This window comes from Nothobranchius furzeri, chromosome 13 (assembly GCF_043380555.1).
Source record: "Nothobranchius furzeri strain GRZ-AD chromosome 13, NfurGRZ-RIMD1, whole genome shotgun sequence".
In the NCBI taxonomy this organism is placed as follows: Eukaryota; Metazoa; Chordata; class Actinopteri; order Cyprinodontiformes; family Nothobranchiidae; genus Nothobranchius; species Nothobranchius furzeri.
Window position 1 is genome coordinate 62,749,648 of NC_091753.1, and position 9,410 is coordinate 62,759,057.

The 9,410-nt window shown below is 47.3% G+C and overlaps 1 protein-coding gene across 3 annotated transcripts; it reads right to left on the reverse strand.

The window, feature by feature from the left end:
• Positions 1-4,869: 4,869 nt before the first annotated feature.
• LOC139062557 (zinc finger CCHC domain-containing protein 12-like) lies at positions 4,870-8,951 on the reverse strand. Of its 3 annotated transcripts, XM_070543757.1 has the most exons (3): positions 8,078-8,951; positions 7,930-8,000; positions 4,870-7,226 (listed from the first exon to the last, which is right to left on the reverse strand). In XM_070543757.1, exon 3 carries the CDS (start codon positions 6,526-6,528, stop codon positions 4,870-4,872), a length of 1,659 nt encoding a protein of 552 aa, XP_070399858.1. In that variant the 5' UTR covers positions 6,529-7,226; positions 7,930-8,000; positions 8,078-8,951. The 3 variants fall into 3 exon arrangements, with proteins under 3 accessions (XP_070399858.1, XP_070399859.1, XP_070399857.1); XM_070543758.1 differs by lacking the exon at positions 7,930-8,000; XM_070543756.1 differs by lacking the exon at positions 8,078-8,951 and having other exon boundaries at positions 7,930-8,066.
• Between the last annotated feature and the right edge of the window lie 459 nt (positions 8,952-9,410).

A 9,410-nucleotide genomic window follows, 5' to 3' on the forward strand; every position in this document is an offset into this window, starting at 1 on the left:
GCCGCAGCACAAACCACAATTCTGATGTGGGTTACACTCTCCCCTCCTGAACTCTTGCACGTCCCTGTGCATGACAAGGTTCACACAAATGTCTCTTGGGGGTAAAGGCAAGAGTAGAAGCATGTGCTTCACCTTCATTTACCATGTCATTCCACGCATCGGTCAACCCTTGGAAGAAGGACTTTACCACGGTGACAATTGGTTTCCCCAATTCAGTGTAGTCGAGCCTCATCGGTGGTTGGCGATCCCGCTCAGACCTCCTAACATGGGTATCAGTGTCAGCTTGTTCCTCTACTTCACCATCCTCCTCCTGTCCTTCAGTTCTAGGATCATTCATCACATCCTCCAACGCTTCTGGGAGGACAGGGATCTCTTTAGGTTGGTCCTCACTTAAGTCCTTGACCTCGTTAAGCAACTCCTCCTCTCCTGAACTGCAATCCAGCAGCGTCCTTTGTCCCTCAGATTCAGTGGATGCACTATCATCCACCTTTGCTCCTCCCACAGACTCATGGAGTTCAAGTGCTGGTACGTTTGCAGCAGGAGGTGAGGTCTCACCATCGTCTGGAGTCTGCTCATTGCCACAATGATCTGTTCTGTGGTAAATTGATGTGACCTCAGGCATAACATTGGCACCTTCCAGATCGTCCGTTGACTCGGCAGAGATTGGTGTCAAGTTATGCTTGGCATGACTGGAACCTAGTTCTCTTGGGGCATTTTGTGTTGCAGCACCCCCAGTCGTCTCAGAGAGTGGTTGTATTTCAAACCAAGCAATGGGAACAATGTCCTCCTCATCTGAAGACTGGTCAAGCTTCGTTGTGCTGCTAGGAGTACTCTGACGTGTCCTATGCTTTCTAGCTCGTTTGGGCTGAGCACACTCCTCCGTTGGTGCAGCAAGAAATCCGCATGGGAGTAGGAGGTCGCGATGCAGCGTGCGCTTGGGACCCTCGTTGTTCTCTGGTCTAACTGTATAGACTGGAAGGTCTCCAGCTTTCTTCACTACCACATGGACTGTGGATTCCCACTTATCAGCTAGCTTGTGCTTTCCTCGAATACGCACATTTCTGACAAGTACTCTGTCGCCAACGCCTAAAGCAGAAGGACTTACTCGCTTATCAAACCGAATCTTATTTTTCTCAGCTACCTTGGCAGCAGTCCTTGTGGCAACTTCGTAGCTCTGCTCAAGACGAGATTTAAGGTCCTGTACGTATTGGGAATGTGACTTGTGTCGCTGTTCTTTCACTGGTAACCCAAATGCGAGGTCAACAGGCAACCTTGGCTGGCGTCCAAACATTAGTTCATATGGTGTGAACCCAGTCACCTCACTCTTGGTACAGTTGTACGCGTGCACCAACGGCTTTACAAAGTCCTTCCAGTGAGATTTTTCTTGACTTCCCAGAGTGCCAAGCATGTCTAATAGAGTGCGGTTGAAGCGTTCCACCGGGTTGCCTCTCGGGTGGTATGGTGTTGTTCGCGTTTTACGGATGCCCGCAATCTGACAGAGTTCCTTGATCAACCGCGACTCAAAGTCAGGACCTTGGTCACTGTGCAGCTTCTCTGGGAATCCATAATGGACGATGAAATTGTCCCACAACCACTTTGCAACTGTTCGAGCCTTTTGATTTTGTGTCGGCCCAGCTACAGCATACTTGGTGAAGTGATCAGTGATCACGAGAATGTCCTTTGTGTTGCTTCTGTCTGGTTCAACAGACAAAAAGTCCATGCATACCAATTCGAGTGGTCGTGTAGTCATTATATTCACCAGAGGTGCAGCTCTCTCAGGTAGAGCTTTCCTGCACACACACCGGGTACACGTTCTTATTTTCTTCTCAATGTCCGAAGCCATTCTTGGCCAGTAGAATCTGGCTCTGACCAGATCCACGGTGCGTTCCTTTCCCGTGTGACCCATGTCATCGTGTAGGCTTCTTAGAACCACGTCTCGAAGTTCTGCAGGCAAGACTAACTGATGTTGTGTGTGTCCCTCTTCTAGGCGTGTTCTATAGAGGATGCCATTTCGGAGCTCAAACTTGTTCAACTCTCTCAACAAGAGAGGCAGATCTGGAAGCTCGGTTCTTAGACTAGGTGGTGGTTTCACTCCTTGCTCAATCTGGGAAATGACATGCTTAATGCACTGATCAGCTCGTTGCTTGTCTCTGAGGTCCTCTTCTGAAAGGTTTGGAATGATGGGTAGTCCTCCAAGCCCATCCTCATGCCCAAAGCTGTCAGGCACTGCATCTGCAGAAATGGCCAGGCTTTCAACCAGAGAGATACCACCATCACAGACCATTGCATTGTTGGCGCAATAGATAAGTTGTCTCTCACAAATGGCTTGAACGACTTCTGGTTTAACCACTTCAATGTCTCCTGGGTCAGATAGGTGATGTTGAGTGAAACAACGTATCCTGTCCCACTCTTTCTGAGATGGTAGGTCGTCATGCAGATTGCCGTGAGGCCGTCGTGACAACGCGTCAGCGTCTCCATTTCGTTTCCCAGGGCGGTACTGGAGCTTAAAAGAGAAGGTGGAGAGTGCAGCCAGCCACCTATAGCTGGTTGCATCGAGCTTGGCAGAAGTAAGTACGTAAGTGAGGAGATTGCTGTCAGTGACCACCGTAAACTGGTTGCCATACAGATAGTCGCTGAACTTCTCTGTCACAGACCACTTCAATGCCAGGAACTCGAGCTTGTGAGCTGGGTAGCGGGATTCACTACGTGATAGCCCTCTGCTAGCGTAGGCAACAACACGCAGCTGCCCCTCCTGCTCCTGATACAGGGCCGCTCCGAGGCCGGTGGAGCTTGCATCCGTGTGTAGGATGTAGGGCAACGTGGGATCCGCAAAGGCTAGAACTGGGGATGTTGTTAATTTGTCTATAATCATTTCAAAGGCCTGCTGGCAGGCAGGTGTCCAACGGTCCAGAAATGGTTCTTTTGGGTGGTAGTACTGGTCACTCTTGTCTTTCGACTTGGAATGCTTCTGTACAGGTGGGTACCCTGATGTCAGATCATTCAGAGGCTTTACTATGTTTGAATAGCCTTTGATGAACTTCCTATAGTACCCGCAGAATCCCAGGAAGGCTCTCAGCTCTTTTAGGCGTTGAGGAACTGGCCAGGTCTTTAACGCTGCTATCTTCTCCGGGTCTGTTTCCACTCCCTGCTCCGACACCACATGCCCCAGATAGCGAACCGAAGACTGGAAGAACTTGCATTTTTCCGGAGACAGCTTCAGACCGTACTCCTTCAATCGGTTAAGGACCTTGACGAGTCTGACTTCGTGTTCTTCTAAAGTCCGCGAGAAGACTATCAGGTCATCCAGAAAAACTACAACTTCCTTCAGGTTCATGTCACCCATGCACTTCTCCATCAGCCTCTGGAAGGTGCTTGGGGCATTCGTCACTCCTTGAGGCATGCGATTAAACTCCCAGAAGCCAAGCGGGCAGACAAAGGCAGTCTTGGGCTTATCAGCTTCATCAACCTCAATCTGGTAATAACCAGACTTGAGGTCGAGAACACTGAACCACTTGGAACCAGAGAGTGCTGCGAAAGTGTCGTCCATCCTTGGGAGTGCGTACGCGTCCTTTACTGTCTGCAGGTTCAACTTCCTGTAATCAATACAGAGACGAACTTGACCATTTTTCTTCCTGACCACAACAATGGGGGATGAAAATGGAGACTCGCTCTCACGAATCACTCCAGCATCAAGAAGCTCTTGAAGATGTTTTCTGACGGCTCCCACATCGTTTGGGTGGATTGGCCGGGCCCTGTGCTTGAATGGTGTTTGGTCAGACAGCTTGATGTGATGCTTTACTTTATCTGTCCTCCCAAAGTCAATATCATTCATGGCAAAGACTTCAGGCATGCCATTCAGCTTTTTCACAATTCTGTCTCTCCACTCTGGAGAGATTTGAGATTCCCCAAAGTCAAAGACCAGCTTAGGTTGATCAGGGGACTTGGATCCAGGTAGCTTAGTTGGCTCCTGACCCTCCGTCGCACTCTGCTTGTGTGGTAGAATAGCTTGGATTGCATTGAGCGCAGCAATCACGCTCTTGGCCGGAATAGTGATGTCGTGCTCAGACGCATTAGATATCACAACTGGTAGCCTGCATGGGGATCTGGTTGGTATGTTGAGGAGGCAGGTCTTTACCAGCAGTCCTCCAGGTAGAGATGATGTAGGGTACTCCACAATGGCACACTTCTCCGACTGGAACCCCTTGACTGCTACAGTTCCTTCTAAAACAACAGTTGCTCCAGCCGGAACAACCTTTGTTTCTTTCCCATGCATCCTCACCACTCCAATGTTACTGTTGTGACATTGTTCATGTCGCAGCTGTAATACTTTCAGCACAGTCTTATAGCCATCTGATGAGGGGTGATGGATCGCTGGACCTTCCTCTTTATGCATGTTATATGCCACATCAAGGGTGTTAGTACCAATCAGGACATGAAAGCCAGATGTTCCACTGTCTGGCACCACTAAGGCCAAGGTTGGGACATCACACTCCTTGCCCAGGAATTGTTCTGGGAAGGTGATGGTGATTTTAATGTAGCCCAAATAAGGTACGGGTAACCCATTGGCACCTTCAACTTCCAATAGATCATACAGTGGCTCTATCTGTGTTTCAAACAGATGTTGATCAAAGAAGGACTTGGTAACCGTAGTCACTTGTGAACCTGTGTCCATCAGACAGTTAAACTGTTTATCTTGGATCATTACTTGGCATGTACTCTTTGTACCTACCAGTTTTGGGGAAACCTTCGAAAGGTGTTTCCTGACATTACACTGGTTCAAAGCAGCACTTAATTTGGGTGTAGCATCTCTATTAACAGGGCACTGGTGAGCTGCTTCAACCTCAGTTTGCCCTACAACTGAGGCTTCATCTAAAAATTTTCATTGGGAGTTAGATGGTTTGTCGCATCCCACAGACGCTGCTTTTCTCTTAGCTGACTTCTTTTTTCATCAACAAGAGTGGGGTTTAGTTCGTTAGTGCATGTTGAAGAAATATGGCCATCCTGACCACACTTGAAACAATACCAGGCCTTTGGCCTTGCGTTCTGTTTTGGGTTGGATGGCTTCCAGCTTGGTGCTCTAGGGTCAAGTTTAGGTGAGATTGGTCGGCTGGATGCGTGCTCAGCGCTCCCCTTGGGTTTCGAGGTCTTTTGGGGTTTCTTTGACATCAGTGCAGTAAGCTGGCTCTGAAGAGATGCGACTTGCTGTCTGAGTTCCTCCAATGTGTTGGACTCGGGTGGGATCACTACTTGCTGGCTGCAGGCACATGTGCTTTGCGAGCTAGTAACGGCCCGCTGTCGATTTGAGCCGAGGTGCTTCTTCATGCGCGTGACTTTGGCTGCATGTCTATCCTCCTCAGTACGGATCTGTAACAGGAGCTCTGCAAATGCTGGAGGGTGACTTTTCTTATCTTCTAGATTGAGGTCAGAGAGCAAGATGTTGTCCCAACAACCGCGGCAGAATTTCTTGAGAATATATTTGTCTGCTTCTTCAGCAGCAATTCCTCCCCTCTTAACAGCAAGGTTTAGAACAGCCTGTAGGCGGCAGAGGTAGGATAAAGCCTTTTCACCAGGATCCTGAAGAGTATTCATAAACTGGGCGAAAAGTTCTTCGCCATCTTCAACAGTTCCAAAGGCTGCATCCAGCAGTTGAAGGTAAGTTTCAGGGGTAGCTTCAGGACTTAGCCTTTTGACAATATCTGCTGCAGGGGAGAGCAAGCTCTCAACCATCTTCCGAGACTTCTGAAGATTAGACAGAGTGGAATCTTTTCTGAGAAGCTCAGCATGTGATCGCCATGTGTCGTAGTCGGTCTCATTACTGGGCCTTGGGGTTTTGCCTGAAAATGGGTGAAGCTTGATGGGAAAATGTGGATATATGTTACAGTCACTTTTCCTTACAATGTGTTCAACGATGACCTTTTGAACTTCAGGTGGATGTAGGTCACTCTCCCTGATGGGTAGATTTTGCCTCAGGATGGTGGGTGGCTTTGGTTCGGGGCAATCTTGACCGAAATCCATCAAGGAGGGACTTCTGAACATCTGGTGATCTGAGGTTTCGACTGTTTCAAGAGATGTGTTGAACGGTTTGGCTACAGATACCTCATCAGCGCTGCCTGTTCCAATTGCCTCACTGATCTCTGACATCATGTCTCTCAACACTTCTTCGTACTCTTTCCCACTTAATTTTGCCAATTTCTTTATCTCATTGAGGTAGGTTTTGGTAACATTGCAGCCAACCTTTGTAGTGTAAATGCTAGCCAAAGCTTGAACGAGATACCTGACACTTGGGTTCTCTTTGAGTTCATGTGTGTAAGGCAAAAGAGAAGATAAGGCTTCAATGGCGGCACCATCTTGATACTCAATAATCAGGTTTTTATAAAACTCTGATTCAGCATCAGTTACTGAAACGAGCCTAGCAGAACCATATTTCTTCAGAAAGTCTATGATCTCCTCATCTTCTGGCGATCCAAGCAACCCACTCACAATCACTGCATTTGGGACTTTGATACCTGAGTTAGCTATGAACTCCATCTTTGGCAATAACGCTAAAGCATATAAACACCTTTTTTCTCATACAATTTCCCAAACATGAGATGTGTTTCACTGCTGGCACTTAACTAGGCTCCTGGCTGGCTCGCCACTTTTGTAACGGGTATTACAATTAAATAATATGAAATAGGTATTGAACTATTGTCTTGACAACTCTGGACCAGTATCAAAAGTTCTAGGTAAGATTATGGAGCCTTGAAAGGATCAGCAGAGAAGGAACCACACAATGACAGATAATATATGATTTAAATAGAAACTGTATTGAAAAGGTGTAAAGTTTACAAACCCTGCCTGTCAAGGCCGGCTTCCTACAGTGCACAAACGCACATTAAAGGACTCAAAATAAAACCAAAACCCTCTTTGAGGAAATTCTCCAAAGAGTTTCAATTAAAGAGCTTCCACTCCTGTTGCTCAGTCCACTTCTCTTTGGAAAGAGAAATTAGTTTGTGTGTGTGCGTTTCTGTCCAGTGGATCTAACACTACCCGGGTAGATTTTTTAAAAGTGTCAGTCTTATCTGTGTCAAGGGATGTAATGATAGTCCTGGGGTTCGCTGAAGATGGATCCCACGGCTGGCCACACCGTACTCTGGTCCGTCTACAGTCACTCTCTTGGAACTGGCTCGCCACTGAACCCACAAGGTTCAGATCTCAAATGATCCGGTCCTGGTCAAAAAACCAATCTATGCACACAGGGCAGAGTGCATACATTACTATTTTATCTATGCTCCTTCCATCACTCATCTTTAGTTACACAATGTCTCAAGCATCATGAAATAACTTGAGTTGCATCACACAAGGTTTTAGCACAACAGAAAATATACCTTATATTTACCCTTTTAAGAATAAATAAATTTGTAAGATTCACTCTCCCACATTTATCTTTTTTTTTCAGCTTGCTTTTAACTGTTCTTCCTTTTCAGATATTTCAACTGAATTATTTCTCAGAAAAATATATCAACTTCTTTAAACACTAATACATCCAACAGAGTAATGAGATCCTTCACATTTTATAATCCCATTTTATAAACTTTTTGCATCTTTATCAAATGAATTAACTTTTAAATCAACAACTAAAAGGGTGCCTTTAAGCACTACATGACAATATTACTGTTCCTTTAACGTTTTGGAAAGCTAACAAACTCAAATGAATCACAGTAATAGTAGAACACACAGAAATTGCTAAGCAGTAGCTTAATACTAGCGGTTAGCTGGGCACATTTTAATATATTCTTTAACACTTAAAAATAAACATCTGCACATCAGTGATGTTACAGTACTTTAAACATAAGTATCACAACTCCGACTGGTTTTTAAACAGGAAATATATTAACAGCAGTCAACTACATGTCTTTATGGTGCTAACATTCATGTAGCATCCCTCACCGGAGCTCGTGGTGAGATAGCTCGCCTGGCTGACGCAGCTTCCCACGGCCGTATTTCACAGAATTCAGATCCTAACAAATAGCCATCTGTTAATAGCTAGTTGGTGAAGATAAATTGCAAATTTAACTTTTATTTTAACTTTTCTTACCATATTTACATCTTTCAGTTAATCTGGCGGTTGCCTCGTGAGTAACGGCTTTCACAACAGGAAATGCTGACTAACAGGAAGTCATCTCAAGGCATACTCGCCTCCTAGTGGCGGAGAGGGAAATTACACCTCCAACCTTATGCCGCAGCACAAACCACAATTCTGATGTGGGTTACACTTGGCTTCCTGGGGCTGGAGGCTAGGAGGGAGATCCGGCCGTCTGGGGTGGTGGGTTGCTGTGCTCAGCGTTGGGTGGGGGAGCCTGCTCATCAGCACCCCAGCAGAAAGGGTCAAACTCTGGTTGCCGGTGATGGTTGTACCCCATGTGCAGCAGTACCGGAACCAGAGTGAATAGGGTGTGTATGGGGAGCATGAGTGGGTGTCCGGCATGCATTTTTATAAGTCTTTGGTTGTATGTGTATGTGTGAGCATGAGGGAGGGAGTGTGTGACTGTGTTTGTGTATGACTGTATATGTCAGGTGGGGCCTTTGACTCCTCCCCTCTCCTGGGACTTCTTTTGATGATATAGATCTTCGTCCCCCCTCCCCCTGCCACACCTGGTGTGGAGTGCGGTGCCTTGGTCTGCCTGGGCCGTGGCTCCCGGGTCAGGGGGTTTAAGATTTTTGGCGTCTGCCTGACCAATCCCAGTGGCTGCCTGGTGGGGTCTGGGTCCCTGGGCTCTGCTGGGTCCCCGGCGGGGGTGGTCGCCCCTGGGTACCGGGTCGCCCCTGGGTACCGGGTCGCCCCTGGGTACCGGGTCGCTGGGTGCCGGGCTCGGCCGGCTAGGGGGTGGGAGGCTGCGGGCGGGCCTGTGGGCTTGCTGCCGATATCTCCCGGGACTCTGCCGGCTGCTGGTTGTGGCCCCCCGGGGCGATCCTCTGTGCCTCTCGAGGGGGGCGGGGGCCTTCCTGGTTGCAGTCTCCTTGGGGTTCCTGTGTTCTGGGGCAGTGCCTGGATCTCTGGGACTTGGAGCTCCCCCCGTCTCCTGCGCATCTTTGGGGGGCAGATCTGTGGTCCCTCACTCTCTATTGGATGCTCCTATACAGAAACCTTACATAAACAAGCGCATGTTCACACACAGGTGCTCTCATAAGTATGGACATGGGCACGTTCAACACAGTTCTTAAGGCTATGGTCGGCACTTAATGCACTGTGATTTATTATCGTGTGATTGTTCAGTTAAACAATGTTGATTATATATTTCTTCATCAAGTTGACGCAGCAATAGCTTGCTCTTGTTGTATTGTTGTTGTGTCCCATTTTTTACTTTATTTTATTTTTTTCTATTTCTGCTGGTCTAGAAGCAGACTCTTGTTCATTACTGTTTATTTTT

What these genes read in the sequence shown, in the direction of transcription:
- LOC139062557 (XM_070543758.1), bottom strand. Translation starts at nt 6,528, where the DNA reads ATGGAGTTCATAGCTAACTCAGGTATCAAAGTCCCAAATGCAGTGATT.